The following is an 18,273-nucleotide window of genomic DNA, read 5'->3' as shown; positions in this document are numbered from 1 at the left end:
TACAGGAAAATTAAAGAGACCTTTGGAGAAAAGAGAACCACTTGTATGAATATCAAGAGCTCAGATGGCAACCCAGTTCTAAGCAAAGAATGGAAAGCAGAAAGGTGGAAGGAGTATATAGAGGGTCTATACAAGGGTGATGTACTTGAGGACAATATTATGGAAATGGAAGAGTATGTAGATGAAGATGAAATGAGAGATATGATACTGCGTGAAGAGTTTGACAGAGCACTGAAAGACCTGAGTCGAAAGAAGGCCCCGGGAGTAGACAACATTACAGTAGAACTACTGACAGCCTTGGGAGAGCCAGTCCTGACAAAACTCTACCATCGGGTGAGCAAGATGTATGACACAGGCAAAATACCCTCAGACTTCAAGAAGAATATAATTATTCCAATCCCAAAGAAAACAGAGGTTGACAGATGCAAAAATTACCGAACTATCAGTTTAACAAGTCATGGATGCAAAATACTAATGCGAATTCTTTACAGACAAATGGAAAACTAGTAGAAGCCGACCTCAGGGGAGATCACTTTGGATTCCATAGAAACAGTGGAAGACGTGAGGCAATACTGACCCTACGACTTATCTTGGAAGCTAGATTAAGGAAAGGCAAACCTACATTTCTAGCATATGTAGCTTTTGACAATGTTGACTGGAATACTCTCTTTCAAATTCTGAAGGTAGCAGGGATAAAATACAGGGAGCGAAAGCTATTTACAATTTGTACAGAAACCAGAAGGCAGTTATAAGAGTCGAAGGACATGAAAGGGAAGCAATGGTTGGGAAGGGAGTGAGACAGGGTTGTAGCCTCTCCTCAATGTTATTCAATTTGTATATTGAGCAAGCAGTAAGAAAACAAAAGAAAAATTCAAAGTAGGTATTAAAATCCATGGAGGTGGTGGTGGTGGTTAGTTTTAACGTCCCGTCGACAACGAGGTCATTAGCGACGGAGCGCAAGCTCGGGTTAGCGAAGGATTGGGAAGGAAATCGACCGTGCCCTTTCAAAGGAACCATCCCGGCATTTGCCTGAAACGATTTAGGGAATTCACGGAAAACCTAAATCAGGATGGCTGGAGACGGGATTGATCCGTCGTCCTCCCGAATGCGAGTCCAGTGTGCTAACCACTGCGCCACCTCGCTCAGTAAAATCCATGGAGAAGAAATACAAACTTTGAGGTTCACCAGTGACATTGTAATTCTGTCAGAGACAGCAAAGGACTTGGAAGATCAGTTGAACGGAATCGACACTGTCTTGAAAGGATATACAAGATGAACATCAACAAAAGCAAAATTAGGATAATGGAATGTAGTCGAATTAAGTCAGATGATGCTGAGGGAATTAGATTAGGAAATGAGACACTTAAAGTGGTAAAGGAGTTTTGCTGTTTGGGGAGCAAAATAACTGATGATGGTCGAAGTCGAGAGGAAATAAAATGTAGACTGGCAATGGCAAGGAAAGCGTTTCTGAAGAAGAGAAATTTGTTAATATCGAGTATAGCTTTAAGTGTCAGGAAGTCATTTCTGAAAGTATTTGTATGGAGTGTAGCCATGTATGGAAATGAAATATGGACAATAAATAGTTTAGACAAGAAGAGAATACAAGCTTTCGAAATGTGGTGCTACAGAAGAATGCTGAAAATTATATGGGTAGATCACATTACTAATGAGGAAGTATTGAATAGAATTGGGCAGAAGAGGAATTTGTGGCACAACTTGACTAGAAGAAGGGATCAGTTGGAAGGACATGTTCTGAGGCATCAAGGGATCACCAATTTAGTATTGGAAGGCAGTGTGGAGGGTAAAAATAGTAGAGGGAGAGCAAGAGATGAATACACTAAGCAGATTCAGAAGGATGTAGGTTGCAGTAGGTACTGGGAGATGAAGAAGCTTGCACAGGATAGAGTAGCATGGAGAGCTGCATCAAACCAGTCTCAGGACTGAAGTCCACAACAACAACAACAACAACAACAACAAGAACCGCAACATCACACAGACAGTTCACAGAGACACATGCCATGTGCGGACAAGCACTGTTCTGTTGAAAAGTGGTGCCACAGTTATGTCTCAAGAGATAACATGTGAGGACGCAGGATGCCTGTGACATACCACTGTGCTGTCAGCGTTTCCCTAAACACTACCCGCCACAACCTGAAGTCATACATGATGGCTCCCCACACTGTGAAGCCAGTACTAACTCTGGTACGCCTCTCCAAAACATTGGATGAATGGAACTTCTCCCCAGACTATCGTCATACTTGCTGATGATGGACATTTGGGGAAGCGTACAACACGAGTCATTGCAGATCACAAAGTGGCACCATATATCAGCAGTCCTAGCTTCTTGGTCATGGCACCACTCCACAGACATCCATTTGTGCTGTGGTGTTTATGACAGCCTATGCATGGGATGGTAATTCCATAGCCCTGCTGCTGCTAGTCTCCGATCATGGTATGGGGTAAGACAGAGAAAGTTGCAAGGAGTCCATTACTTGTTCTTGGATGGCAGATACTGGTGTGAAGGAATTAAAAAGTGCTTCATGCACAATATGGCAATCCTCCCTTGTGGTGGTCAGACATGGCCAACTGAAACCTTGATGTCAAGTGTGCCTGCCCTCAAATTCCCATTCATTCCAACATTGGTCCACTGTCACATCTGAATACTCCACAAAACTATTCAACCAGCTTGTCGAATGGTATCTCACAATGGTGCCCCTTCCAAATTCTGTCAGGTGCTGTCTTACATGAGTATGCAGCATCTCTGTATCCTCCACAGTGACCATTAAACATCTGATGCTGCTCATGTCCTTTGTATACCCTGATAGGCCTGGTAAGAAGAAAATTAAACATGAAGAACACTAATGCACTCTGGTGGCTGTTCTACCCACTGCAGAGAACTGAAACTCTAATCATTTACATACCCGCTGATGGTATGTATGTGTATGAAGTTACACTGACACCCATTCATGTCTTCTGGGTGCTTCACTTTCTGTCATTCAGTGCAGATTGCCTGAAACTTTTATACACACTTCTATATATACATCTGATAAATTGCATATGCATGTCCATGTAGTAATAATACGTGTGCTGACCAGTCAGATATCATAACAATTAATGATGTATGTATTTTGGGAAATATACTGAAGTTTAAGAGTGAATTAAAAAGATTTATGTTGTTTTTTAAAACTAGGTCATATTTTAAATGACGTTAAAACCATAACATCATACAACCATCATTTTATAATGTTTCCAAATCTGACTTATTTCAGATACTCTATCAGAAACTACTCTTAGTGGCATCTATGGAACATGATTCATGTTATTTAATGTAAAGAAATCACAGTTGCTCATGCATAAATTAATTACACTTAATGCAGTGGATATTATAAGTGGCATTAAAAAAGAAACAACCTGGAGGCATAATTACAGAAACCAGTACCTGTATGTAAGAAGTATTGACCCTGGCTGTTAAGACACTTGTCCCACTATGAAACAAGGCAGCGAATGGCTGTCTCACAAAATTCCTGGGGCTGCAATGTTAAGCAGTTCCGCACGTACAGCTGGACGTCGTCGTCCGAGGTGAATCGTTTGCCCCTCAGAGCCTTTTTAAAGGGACCAAAAATGGTGTAATCACAGGGAGAGAGGTCCAGACTGTATGGAGGGTGGCCAACAACCTCCCATTTGAATTTCTGCAGGAGTGCCGTGACTGTGTTGGTCGTATAAGGGTTTGCACTGTCATGGAGCAGAATGCCCCCATGTGTGAGATTGCCTGGTTGTTTTGATTTGATCACTTGGCGAAGGTTGGTCAAGTTTTGTCAGTAACACTGAGCATTCACTGTTGTCCGATCCTGCATGAAGTGAATCAGAAGGGGGCCGTCTTGGACAAAGAAGAATGTCAGCATAACGATTCACTTCAGACGATGACGTCCAGCTGTACATGCGGAACTGGTTAACATCGCAGCCCGGGAATTTTACGAGACAGCCATTCACCGCCTTGTGTCACAGTGGGACAAGCCACGGTCAATACTTCCAACATACAGTAATGGTTTCTGTAATTATGCCTCCGGCTCATTTCTTTTTGAATGTCCCTTATATTTTAGTCTTCATACAACATCCAACAAAAGCTCATTCACTTATGCAGCCATGCAATTATAAGTATCCATGTTTGTGTGTGTCTTAGTCAGTCAGCTCTAAGAAAGAATGTTGAAATCTCAGCAACAATTTGCGTCTTGTTTCTGTGCATTTTAGCATCTCAAAACCTTAAAAGCACATTGAATGGTTACCTTTAATTCTTTCATTATTTGTATTTCACTCGGGATTTTCTAGTATGATAGAAAACATATGGCTAGTTTAAGACAAAAGTTAAATTAACTGCCTTCAGAAATAGTTGTTCACTACCATTAATGGCTTTTTTAAATGGCTGTCTGCAGTTTCACACACATAATTCATCTGACATAGGGAAACATGCATGATGTAATAATAAGAATGGTCACATTATTAGCTAAACTTCATGAGACCATGAAATCTTGTCATTATTTCTCGATGGTAAAACTGAATTTCAGGTAATCTGTTAGGGTTTTAATCATGAGTGATTTAATATAGAACAAGTAATATATATATCAACAAAGGTTCTTGCAGTAAGAATGCCCTTAGGGTTTTACAAAAGAGTAAGTATGATAACTTGTCTTTTACTTTGTATGGAAGTCTATTGTAAAATTGTATATTGCTGCTTAGTGTGGAGGTTTTATAGGCTGGTGTCCTTATTGACTGGACATGAAAATTTTCCTTTTGTCTTGTATCATGTTCAAGGAAATTAAAATTTTCATTTACATCTTTTAAATTCTTTCTAATATATTTACAGATTTCTAGTATATACCTACAGGGAAGAGGGACAATTGATGACTTTTGAAAAAGGCGTTTGCAAGAATCTGTTTGTCGAGCATGTTGCATTGCTCTTACAGTTCTTTTTTGAGTTCAGAATATGACTGAACTAGGTGGTGTATTTTCCAAGAATATAATTCTGTACAGTAGGATGCTGTGGAATTGGGCAAAGTAGGCAGTTTGGACAATGGTATAATTTGCTTTGACAGAGTGTAAACGCAGACTGTAACATATTTTATTTAGTGTTCCATTAATTTTGTTTATATGTGTGTGCCATTTGAAGTGATTTTGAAGCCATAAGCCGAAAAAAACTTTGTTTACAGAGAAGATGAAATTTTGTTGTCAAACTGGTGCAGTATGCATCACATTTTAAACAGAAATTTAGGAATGTTGTTTTAATCTTGACAATTTTCCTGAAACTTTTACAGTTGTTATAATTTAGTTTGAATGTTCACTCGATTACATGGTCTAAATTTTGTGCATTATTTTTAAAATATGAAATGTGCCTAATGCTATGCCATAAATGAAACACTACAAGAGCATTTATAGATGCATATATGAGGAAAAAATGAAAAAAATGAGAATGAGAATTATATATATATATCAAATGCAATGAGATATTTAACAATTCATGCAACATTACCACTGTCCGCATTGTTTCACAATTGGTTTGTAATGTATATATCAAATATGATAAATTTATGTAACACAATTGGTGGTACAATGGACTTCTATTTTACTGCCATACAAACATAATGGCCCAAAGTCAAAGCCTGATCCTCGTATCTACAACGTTTCAGAGCTATACTTTCTGACATGTTGCGCTGGGAATAAAATAATGTCATGTATTTGTCTGTACAAGAGTATTCTGTTGCTATTAGAACAAGTACATCACTTCATTAAAAGTGAAAACAGCAGATCCCCCTCCATTAACCCAGTTGTATAGAGTATTTACTGACACATATAGAGGACTCAAATACCGCTTTTCACAATGGCCATTCCTTATTCTTTCATGAAACCTGTCATAAGCTTCACGTGTGACGTTATGAATAGAGAACTATGAGTATCAGAAAGAATTTCAAAGTCCATAGACAACACTTGCAAACAGTATTGCCCATTTACACCAAAAACCAAGTCCAAGTTCTATGAGAGTAACTACTTCTACTACTACTACTACTACTGCTATGTGATCAGGCCCAGTGGACCACACGCATCTACTAATTTCCTCCTCCACTGTATTCTGTCCATTGCTGCTATCTGCCATTCGTTCACATCTATTGACACTTGGATTAAATCTTCATGGAGTCCATCCCTCCAACGCTTCTTGGATCTCCCTGGCGGTCTCTTTCCTGTAGGTGTGAAATCCAGGAGCTTCCGAGGCCATCTGTGATTCTCCATCCAGGCCACATGGCCGGCCCACTGCATTTGTTTGGCTTTGACAGTTCCTGCTATGTTGGGCTGCTGGTATAGTTCCTCAAGCTCTTGGTTGTATCTGATCATCCATTCCCCTGTATCTGCATCCAGAACCAGACAGAAGATCTTCCGAAGCACTTTTCTCTAAAAAACAAAGAGCTTATGGAAGTCCTGTTTCCGGATACTCCATGTCTCACAGCCAAATAGAACAACAGGCTGGATCAGGGTTTTGTACAGTCGAATCTTGAGCTGTCTGGAGAGATATTTGGACTGAAGCAGTTCAGCTAGGCTGTGGTAAGATCAGTTTCCTGCTTGTATTCTGGCACTGATCTCTGCTTCACATGACGAGTTCTCAATGAAAAGTGCCCCTAGGTATTTGAATTCTTGCACTCTCTTGTAGGAATGGTCCCCAACCTGCAGTGATTGTAGATGATCAGCAGTCTGACAATGACCACGCGTCATAACGAGGTATTCAGTCTTGGCTTCATTTATGTTTAGCCCAAATTTGCTGGCAGCCTCCTTTAGTGCTTTGGTCATTTGCTCCAATTCCTCTTCCAACTTAGAGAATAAACAGATGTCGTCTGCACAGGCTAAGTATGTCAATCTCTTTCCTTCGATATCAATCCCTTCGTTCTCTTGGAAGGTCTCACGTACGATCTTCTCGAGGGCAAAGTTGAACAGCATAGGGGACAAGCCATCTCCTTGCCTGAGTCCTGCCACAATTTCAAACTCCTCAGTTGCGAGATTTCCCATCTTCACCTTTGCACGTGTTTCGTTCAGACAGATCTTCATCAGATTGATGAGTTTCTCTGCTATGGCAAACTCCCTTAAACAGTTGAGCAGGCTCTTGCGATGTGTGCAATCATAGGCCTTCTTAAAATCAACGAATAAAATATGCAAATCTTTACCATATTCACCCAGTTTCTCAGTGAGCTGCCGGAGACTGAAGATGTGATCTACTGTTGACCGTCCTGGCCGCAAACCTCCCTGGTACTCCCCAATCACTGATTCTGCCACCGGCTGAATTCTATGTATGAGGCAATTGGACAGGTACTTACAGCAGACGTTAAGCAGGGCGATTCCTCGATAGTTGTCAGTTTGTCGCCCTTCTTATGTATTGGACAAATCAGAGCTGTTTTCCATTCTGCTGGTAGTTCTTCTTTGGTCCATATTGCCTGTATCAGTCAGTGTATTTTTTCTGCAAGTTTCTCTCCTCCTGCCAGGATCATTTCAGCCTGTATTCCATCTTCGCCTGGACTCTTATTCTGTTTAAGGTGTCTGATTCTGGTTTTTATCTCATCCTGGGTAGGTGGGGTTTGTCTGCATTGGCTGTAATTGGGTACTGGAAATCAAACTGCAGTTCAGGTTCATCACAATTTAGCAGCTGTCGAAAGTATTCTTTCCATCTCTCAGCTATGTCCCTATCATTCGTCAGGATCTTATAACGGGAATCTTTGACAAATTTCTGCTTGGCCTGGTGACCTTTGCAGAGATACTTCACCTTCAGAAACATGTCCCTATTCTTTCATCCTCTGAAGTCTGTTTATGCTTCAGTGATGATATTCTTTATGTATTTCCTCTTTGCTCTTCTCAGAATTGCTTGCGTAGTCTTTCGGACTTCCTCAAATTGTGCTTTGGCCTGTGCCAGATTTGTCCCCTTTAGCCACTTGTTCCTGGCTTCCTTTCTCCTTTCCAGCACATCTGCACATTCCTTTCCAAACCAGATCTTGCCCACTGGGTTTCCCATGAGTGTTTCCTTTGCTGTATCCCTAACTGAGCTCTGGATGTTTCCCCACATTAGTTCAAGGTCCTGATTCGCGTCCATTTCACTGAGTGATTCAAAGAGGTTACTTAGTTGCAACTGGTATCCGGTCCTCATTGCCTCATCTTTCAGTTTCTCCACATGGTACCTTTCCACTCTTTTTAATCTAGGCCCCGTTCTTCCTTTACACTGTATGTTTAAACGGCCTCTGACCGGGAAATGATCACTCCCACTTTTGGCACCTCACGCTGTCTTAACGTCTAACACCCATCTCTTGGCTCTGAGATCAATGGCAACATGTTCTATTTGATTTACAGTTCTCCCATCTGGTGACACCCAGGTTCCTTTATGTATGTTTTTCCGCTGGAAGTTTGTGCTGGAGATGAACAACACTAATGATGTAGTGAAGTTGATGAACCTAACCCCATTGTCATTGCTTAGGTTGTGTAAACTGTGCCTTCCTGTTGTGTCTTGGAATATTTGTTCTTTCCCAACATTGGCATTCATATCACCAAGGAGGATCTTCAGGTGTCCATTTGGTATAGCGTCCATCACTGCCTCTAGCTGTGCATAGAACTCGTCTTTCACTTCACATTCGCTCTCCTCTGTAGGAGCATGACAGTTCACAAAAGTCGTCTTAATATGCTTTACGTCCATTGTTAGAACAGATATTCTTGGGTTGACCGAAACGAATTCTGAAACATTAGTAGCCAACGTCTTACTAACGCAGAAACCAATGCCTAACAGATGACTTCGTTCACAGGCTCCACACAGAATTGTAAAGTTTTCAACATCAAAGCTCCCAGCATCGTCCCACCGGATTTCTTGCAGTGCAACTAGGTCTAGTTTGTACCTCTGAATTTCCTTGACCACACTGATTGCAGCTCCTGTCTTGTACAGACTCCTTACATTCCACGTTCCAAATCGTACACCGTTCCTTTGCCGTTGACGTCATCTATTTTTGTCAGTAATGTTCCGAGGCTTACTTGTAGTCTTGAAAGCATGTTTAATTTTTTTTATGAAGAGAGGGTGCTGGCCTCTCGTCCAACCTGCGGTGTTACCCTCACAGCTTACAGGACTTTTGGCTTTTCTTAAGGGGTGGGCTCCCCTCAGGAGTTGGGTTATAAGTAGGATTAAGAAAATTGTAAAGACGCCCTCGGGTCTCAAAACCTAATACTGTTGAGGTCAAAAAGGCAAGAGTTGGCCAAGGGAGGCCGATAGGGAAGGAGAAGTAGGGGTCTGACACAAGTAAGTGGAAGCAATGTCAGACTCAGCTCGGGTCCCCGTGGTCACCACCCGCGTACTTCTAGCTGAAGTCTCCTGGGGAGAGTAAACAGTGCAAAATCGATTGAATAAGTAGCTGCAGCTAATGGAAAACACGAAGTGAAGAGTGACTGCCATTGAGGGTATTACATACAGTTATAGGCAATTTCTCTGATATGCGGTAACATGACAGGTGTGACCAGAGTTCATATATCTGCTTGCTGTTTGGTAAAGCCTCTCTGATCCTAAATCTATGTTTTTTCCTCCATGTAGCTGCCCTGGCAGCAGTAGTTGCCAGCTGACTGAGCTGAAGTATCAAGCCAGTGCTTCCACAACTGTTCTGGCTGTTTCCTGTGGAGGAATTGCAGGAACTGTAACTGGAATTGGTAATGACAGAGAAGTCTTGGTTTATACATAGTGAATGGAGTTTAGACCAGCAGCATATGTGGTAGTGGCTGTAACTCTGTTGGAGGCAATGGGAGCTGGTGGTGATAGGGTAAAATTCAAGTACCAACTCTATGATGAGCAGCTGGGTCACTACCCACTGCAATCAGCCTTGGCTATAATGACAGTCAGGATCTTGGAGACATCGTGTAGCATTGCTGCATATCTGGTGACTTCTGGCTCAGTACAGTGAGCCTTGAAAGAGATGCAAAACGCCTATTGTCTGTCAGTGTTATCCACCCTTCGCATAGGCTAAAAGTACATCTCACATGGCACCTCCCATGTGGAAATCCATCACCGATGAAGTTGACTTCATGGCAGCTCACAATATCATTGACAGCAGGATAGGAAGATGCACAGGTACATGAATGTGGTGGCAAACTGTTTAGACATGTCCAGTAATTGGAATAACATAGAATCCAAAAACAAATTTACTGTATCTGTAAGGATGGAAGGAAGATAAGGATTTAACATCCCACTGGTATTGACAACATTAGAGATGGAGCACAAACTTGAAATGTTTCAAGGATGGGGAAGGAAATTGGCCATGCTCTTTCAAAGGAACTATTCTGGCATTTGCCTTGAGTGATTTAGGAAAATCACATAAAACAAATCTGGATGGCCAGATGTGGATTGGAACTGTCGTCCCGAATGTGAGTTCAGTGTGCTAACCACTGTGCCACTCACTCGGTGTTTCTGTGTAGGAGAATGTAATGCTGTTAAGATGTGTAGTCAACATGTTCTTCATATATTGAGGTAATTTCTTACTAATAATACAATTCTTGGCAGGTGATATCAACTGTGAAGGCTCCTATTATTAGGATTTGGTAATTTTTGTATCCTACTAACATTTGTGAGGTCTGTGAGAATGCTGGAGAATCCAAACACTGATAGGTATCACAATTATGTGATTTATGCACTAGTATCAACTTGAAAATATGCAAGATGAGTACAAACATTCAGATCAAACAAAACACATGTAGTGGCACTCTATGTGGCTCCAGTTTGTGTGAACTTATTCTGTTGAAATCAACACATTATAGATGTATGGCCAGAGGCTGTGAGCAGAAACAATAATGTTAGAAAGTAACAGTGAAATTCCCTTGTCATCTCAGCTTAACACATGCTCCTCAAAGACAGAGCAATTGAGTATTAAATACGACTTTAAGCTGATGTTTCTGAAAAGAAAAGTTTATCATCCATGGGCATTATCAGTTTCGACTCACGGAAGTGAAGTTCTGCGCAATGAAAGGAAATGATGATAGAGACAGGGAGGAGTACAGTTCTGTGGAAGACACAGCTGCTGTTCTTTGGCTTGAGCTGTCAATGGGAGAACAAGCATGTTCAGGTTTGCAGTTTTTGAGATTCTGAAACAGATGTATGACATATAGCACTTACTCCACTGAGGAATATATAAAAGTTTTAATGAATAACATGGGACCTGCTCATCTGGAAAGAAGCTAATTTTTAAACCCTACCACAGTGAGTTGGGATCTGATTTCTTCGATATTGTGTTATCAAAACTGAATCGGCACTTTCAAAGACCAGCAGTCCAAGGTGTATATGATAAATACAGTAGACTTTGGTGCTGATGAAATTTCAAAAACCCCAACACTACATAGTCCCCCTAATCCCTTTCTTTTAAACAAAGTAGTGGACATAAAAGAAATGTTTTAGTTCCTCAAATGACAGGTCAGTAGAGTCTCTCAATGAGTAAAGGAATCTTAGGGTGTAATGTCCCATCAATGATGAGATCATTTTTGACATACCATATGCTTGGATTTGGAATGGATGGGGAAGGAAATGAACTGCTTTCTTTTCACAGGAACAATCCCATCATTTGTTGCGACTAAAGGAAACTATGAAAAATCTAAATCATGATGGTGAGGCACAGATTTGAAACACCATTCTCTGGGTGTGAGACTGATGACTTAACTGCTGCCCTCTGTGACTTTCAATGGTGACAACTTATGGGACAACTGAAGAATTGTGGGCAGAGTGCACAACAAAAGGACACCTCACTGGAGCTTGGTTTCAACATCTTGACCCACATGGTGAAGATATGTGACTGGACTGAAGCTGATGACAGTGACAGTGACAGTGGTTGTGCTGGCCAAAACTGCTTCATTTTCTGAAGCTGGTTAGATAATCTAATGACTGCTAGGAATACAGAGATTGAAAATCTGAGCTCTTATGGTCAGTGTTAACCTCACTGGTACCTTCCTAGCCTCCCTGGTATATTTAGAGTGTGTGCAGAATAACATGGCAAGTAGATGTGTAATCGGTGGGGCATTCATGGGGAGCAGTAGTGGTACAGGTCAGGGGCAGTCGCTGGAGGGGAAATGCCAAGCACTGGAGGGCAGGTGCCATTTTGAACTGAAGACTGTGCTCATATTTTTATTTTTTGTAAATATTAAGTGCAGCCACACGATGCTCACACTTGCACGATGAACATTCAAATAGATCTACTGTCACCTCTACTTTGGGTAACACCTAAAAGAAATTCAGTTAAAAATACAACAAAAGCAACGACTTACTCTTGCCTGGCTTGTTAACCATTTGTAACTTTCAGAGAAGCAACAGGAGTGGAAAATTTTGAGTGCAACCCACATTTCATTGTTGTCATGCTAAAATTTACTTCTTTCCGCAAAACACAGCAGTGTTTTCACAATGTTACCTCCCTAGCATGTTGTACAGACACTATTGCAAGAGAGTTCTGAAACAGTGGTTTATTAAGTTTATTAAGTGAGGAACTGAGGAGAAGTAAGGTCAATAGCTTATGAAAAAGCACGTCCTTGATAGAAAATATACATGTAATGTTTCACTTATGTTGTTCCAAAACCTAAACAATTCCTCATTTTACTAGCTATCAACGGTCTTTAAAAATTACATTCTTTCATCAAAAAGTCTGTAGTCAGTTGAATAACACAGTAGGTAATTAAGTTTTGCATAATAACCATATGGAAAAACAGTCTCTTCTTTGCATGCTATCGTTTGGCATAATCTAATTTTGATATCTCAAATCATTTATGAAATATGTGGAATGTTGTGTATATTTCATTCGGGTTTTATTGCTGGCAGGTATGATAGCAAATGAATGTGCTACATCGGGTCAATTTTCCTGAAACTAGATATGTAGTGATCGCCACCCAAGTCTAAAGAAAACTCCAATATGTTAGCTAAATTTCAAATGCAGCAGCACGTTATGCAATAACTATGACAATTAATGAAAAGATGGGCACATCATCAACAAATGACATATAAGGCTATAAATAATGCAAAAATGAATTATTTTTACTGTATAGTATCTGTAAAATCATTTGTGAAAATTTTCAGGGTGTATGCCTCAATTCTGTCCCTGCAGCGCATCACTGACCTGCCAACAGCTGGCAAAAAATGTTGGCCTCCCCTTCCGAACAAATGAATGAACTCGCGAAGCACACTGAACCAAAACTGGTTACTGTGCATCAGCCACCACATCCTACATGGACTCTAGTAACAAGATTAAGTGTGATCAAGCAGTGCCCACTTTCTAGTCATTCACAGAGCCAGTTGTCACAAGCTTGAAATGTTGGGGACTGAAGAGTAACCAGGAAGGATTGCCAAATCCATAAACCATATAAGCAAATGGTAAATTCCAGTACACATCCAAAATTCAAGAGTGAGTTCTAACAAATATAAATTGTGCACAATCTATAAAGTAAATATATGCAGCACGATCAAAACACAAAGTGAAATGTCTCTACCCTGAGCAGAGCTACTTGAGGGTATAGATTATGACTTCCATCTATGTAATAAAGTGGGCATAGCAACAATACTCTATGAGTATTCATGATCTTTGATGTGACAATAATATTGTTGTAGCTGCTCTGGCACTTGCTCAATGTTTACATCCCCTTCTTCCAACTACAATACAAAATGATCACATGTCAAAAATTTTCTGTGCTCTACATGTTTGTTTCTTCATAGATACTCACGAGTAAAAAAATGTCTATGTAGCCCACATACACTAACTTAACAGATTTATATAATTAACAGAGAAACTCTTTGGCAGATCCAAGAAGATTCAGCATCTTATTTTATTAGATAAGAATTGTTTTTACTTTTATCAGTTTGAACCACAATTTAAAGTTGTTCACAATTTTATCCCATTGACACGCTTTTTCTTGCAACATTAAAATCACTTCCTGGGAAATATTTGCAACACATCTTCAATATACACATCTAGGGAGAAAACTGCTGTGCTCTTACTGAGAATTTTATATTAATATTATTAAGATGCTGAATGTATTGGATGTCTAAAGCACTTCTTCTCATCATAAGTGTTCTTTATGTGATGTTCCCACTGTTGCACAAGATCATCCTAATCTATTGTCATTTTTTACATACCTTGTTATCATCCATAACAGTGTTGAGTGATTCAATCCACATTGGGTCGATGTCACCATCCAGTATAATCCATTTAGGGTTGTCGCCACCTAAGTTTGCTTGATCCCTCATTATAACAGAAAACAAACCTGCAACACAGTGGATGTATATTAGAGTTTTATGATGAGCCGCATGTCAAAATAGAATACAAGAATGCCTATTTTCAGAATCAAAGATTCCTTTATAAGTCCTAATGAAAACATTCTACTACAACGTTACTAACAGAAAAATAAAATAAATGAATAAAATGATTAAAAATATTGTGTTTGACTAAGTAAAACTTATTAACTCTTTTACATCTAAAAATCAAAAGCAAAATCAAGTAAAAACATTTCATTCAATAGAAGTTATAAAAAGCTGAAACTACACTGTCAACAGCAGCACCATTGCATGATGAGAGTGGCGACTGGGTGGGGATAAGGAGGAGGCTGGGGCGGGTGGGGGAGGGATAGTGTGGTGGGAGTGGTGGACAGTGAAGTGTTGCAGTTTAGACGGAGGGTAGGAGAGAAGGTGCGGAGGGGGAGGGTGTAAGTAGCGGAAAGGAGAGAAATAAAAATAAAAATAAATTAAAAGACTGGGTGTGGCGGTGAAATGACAGTTGTGTAGTGCTGGAATGGGAAAAGGGAGGGGTGAGGAAAGTGACTAATCAAGGTTGAGGCCAGGAGGGTTACGGGAACATAGAATGTATTGCAGAGAAAGTTCCCACCTCCGCAATTCAGAAAAGCTGGTGTTGGTGGGAAGGATCCATATGGCACAGGCTGTGAAGCAGTCATTGAGATGAGGAGTATCATGTTTGGCAGTGTGTTCAGCTACAGGGTGGTCCACTTTTTTTTGGCCACAGTTTGTCAGTGGCCGTTCATACGTTCCAACTACAAACCATGCCAAGTGATTCCATTCCCGCAATCCAGCAAGATCTCCAGTCACTACTCAAATCCTTAGGCCCATCCCAGAACCTCTCCCCGGAGTCTATCTCTGCTCCCATAGACCAACACCTTCAATCTATTACCTGGAACCCATCCTCCTATATAAAAGATACCAACCATTTCCTCGACCGACTCTTCAAAGTTCCTTTCCCCTTACCACACGGTGCCCTGCTCGTCACTATTGATGCCATCTCCCTGTACACTAACATTCCCAATGCCCATGGCATTACTGCCATCGAACACTACCTTTCCAGACGCCCTATGGATTCCAAACCAACAACCCCCTTCCTAGTCTCCATGACCAACTATATCCTCACCCACAATTACATCTCATTTGAAGGCATTACCTACAAACAAACCCGTGGCATGGCTATGGGCACCCACATGGCACCATCCTAAGCTAACCTATTTATGGGCCATCTAGAGCAATCCTTCCTAAAAACCCAGAATCCTAAACCCCTCACCTGGTTCACATTCTTTGATGACATCTTTGCTATGTGGATTGAAGGTGAGGACACCTTATTCACATTCCTCCAGAACCTCAACAACTTCTCCCCCCTTTGTTTCACCTGGTCCTACTCGGCCCAACAAGCCACCTTCCTAGATGTTGACCTCCACCTCAGAGATGGCTACATCAGTACCTCTGTCCATATCAAACCTACTAACCACCAGCAATACCTCCACTTCAACAGCTGCCACCCATTCCATAGCAAGAAGTCCCTTCCATATAGTCTAGTGACCCGTGGTCTTCACATCTGCAGTGACGAGCAGTCCCCCTCTACATATACTGAGGGTCTCACTGAAGCCTTCACCGACTGTAATTATCCTCCCCTCCTTGTACAAAAACAAATCTCCCGTGCCTTATCTTTCCAGTCTCCCACCACCTCCTAAAGTCCCATAGTCTGGCCACAGAGGATCATTCCCCTCGTAACTCAGAACCATCTGGGACTAGAGCAACTGAATTAATTCTCCGAAAGGGTTTCAATTACCTCTCGTCATGCCCTGAAATGAGAAATGTCCCACCCACTATCCTTCCCACCCCTTTCTACCATGGTTTTCTGCCGTCCATTGAACCTACACAATATACTCGTCCATCCTTACACAAACCCTGCTCCCAATCCCTTACCTCATGGCTCATACCCCTGTAATAGACCTAGATGTAAGACCTGTCCCATACATCCTCCTACCACCACCTACTCCAGTCCGGTCACTAACATCACCTATCCCATCAAAGGCAGGGCCACCTGTGAAACCAGTAATGTGATTTACAAGCTAAGCTGCAACCACTGCATTCTATGTGGGCATGACAACCAACAAGCTGTCTGTCCACATGAATGGCCGCTAAACAAACTGTGACCAAAAAACAAGTGGACCACCCTGTAGCTGAACACGCTGCCAAATATGATACCCCTCTTCTCAATGACTGCTTCACAGCCTGTGCCATATGGATCCTTCCCACGAATGCCAGCTTTTCTGAATTGCGCATGTGGGAACTTTGCCTGTAATACACCCTATGTTTCCGTAACCCTCCTGGCGTCAACTTTCATTAGTCACTGTCCTCACCCATCCAGCCCTCTCCCTGTTCCCATTCCAGCACTACACAGCCGTCATTTCACCGCCACACCCAGTCTTTTAATTTATTTTTATTTTTATTTCTCCCCTTTCCACTACTCACCCCCTTCCCCCCCTCCGCATCTTCTTTCCCACCCTCCGTCCAAACTGCAACACTTCACTGTCCGCCACTCCCACCATGCTATCCCTCCCCCTCCCCACCCAGCCTCCTCCTTACCCCCACCCAGTCGCCACTCCCACCACGCACTGGTGCTGCTGCTCGCAGTGTAGTTTCAGCTCTCTGAGACTGCAAACTTGTGTGCAAGTTGCACTTGCATGAGCATGAGTGTGTTTGTACATGTGTGTATGTGTGTCCACTGCTGACAAAGGCCTTAATGGTCGAAAGTTATGATTGTGTGAATCTTTTTATTCTGCCTATCGCGACTCAGCTTCTCTGCTATATGGTGAGTAGCAACTTTAATTCTCTCATATTGTTGCATTCCATCCTGGATTTTCCATTGTTTGAAGTTATAAAAAGAAAGAAATCAGGATAAACAGAACGGAAAGAACTTCTCAGTTGCTGTTTTGATGGGACTTGGAAAGACAACTGCGGTTCTGTGTAGTCAGCAAGAATCGCCAGTTCACTTTGCATAAAGTAATTTGTACAGAATGAAATGACACACACACTCACACACTAGAGGCAGATGCACATGATTAAATGAAAAGAAAACAGAATAAAGTTGTTTAAATGCTATAAAGTTTTTACACATACAAGAAGAAAACCTATGAAGTTATTTGTTCTTCAGAGAATGGCAAAGTTGATCAAAGAAAAATAAAGTAATAGTTTTTCTGATATACTACAGCAAAAAATATTAAAGTTGATGGAAGTGGAGATCAATACATATCCAATATAATTAACTTGTTAATTCATTGTCAATTGTAGCTTGGGTACAACACAATAAGAATTAATTATATTATGAGCCAATTTCAGCATTAGAAGTCCTAACCATCATATGTGCGCCACCTATGGAGCATATCATTATCTAGCTAAGCCTTGCATACACACTACCTGACACAAAAAGCGAAGCACCCAGAAGACATGATTGTATGTCAATGTAACTTTGTACATGTACATACCATTGGTGGGTACGTAAATAACTTAAGTTGAATTTCATGTGGCAGGTAGAACAGCAATCAGAGTTCTGCTGTTGTTCATGTTTAATGTTGTCAACAGGCCTTGTAGGATATATAGTTGGCAGGAACAGCATCAGATGTTGAGTGATCACTGTGAAGGACATGCGGATGTGTACTCATGTGAGACATCATCATTAGCACCTCACAGAGTTTGAAAGGGGTCTCACTGTGTGTCTCCATTTGGCTGGCTTTCCAATTGTGCAATATCCAGATTCATGCACCATTCAGATGTGACAGTCACCCGATGTTGGGCTGACTGGGAAAGTGAGGGCCAGAATATTTGTCATCTAGTTTCCCGTGGGCCACTTCTGATAACCACAAGGGAGGATCACGGATCACCATGGTGTGTACCAAGCATATAATAAACCGTTCACATCTGTACCTCCCAACGAAGAATGAGTAATGGACTTCCTA

The 18,273-nt window shown here is 41.3% G+C and overlaps 1 protein-coding gene across 1 annotated transcript in view; it reads right to left on the bottom strand.

The window, feature by feature from the left end:
- LOC124787768 (dynein beta chain, ciliary-like) overlaps positions 1 to 18,273 on the bottom strand; it is an 834,683-nt gene that overhangs the window by 342,636 nt on the left and 473,774 nt on the right. Inside the window, exon 42 of the mRNA XM_047254657.1 lies at positions 14,153 to 14,280. Within this exon, the coding sequence (XP_047110613.1) occupies positions 14,153 to 14,280 (128 nt within the window). The remainder of the gene's footprint in view (positions 1 to 14,152; positions 14,281 to 18,273) is intronic.

The sequence above is a fragment of the Schistocerca piceifrons genome, chromosome 3, assembly GCF_021461385.2.
Source record: "Schistocerca piceifrons isolate TAMUIC-IGC-003096 chromosome 3, iqSchPice1.1, whole genome shotgun sequence".
NCBI classification, from domain to species: Eukaryota; Metazoa; Arthropoda; class Insecta; order Orthoptera; family Acrididae; genus Schistocerca; species Schistocerca piceifrons.
Note: the sequence above shows the minus strand (reverse complement) of the source record. Positions and strands in the feature narration are given on the sequence as shown.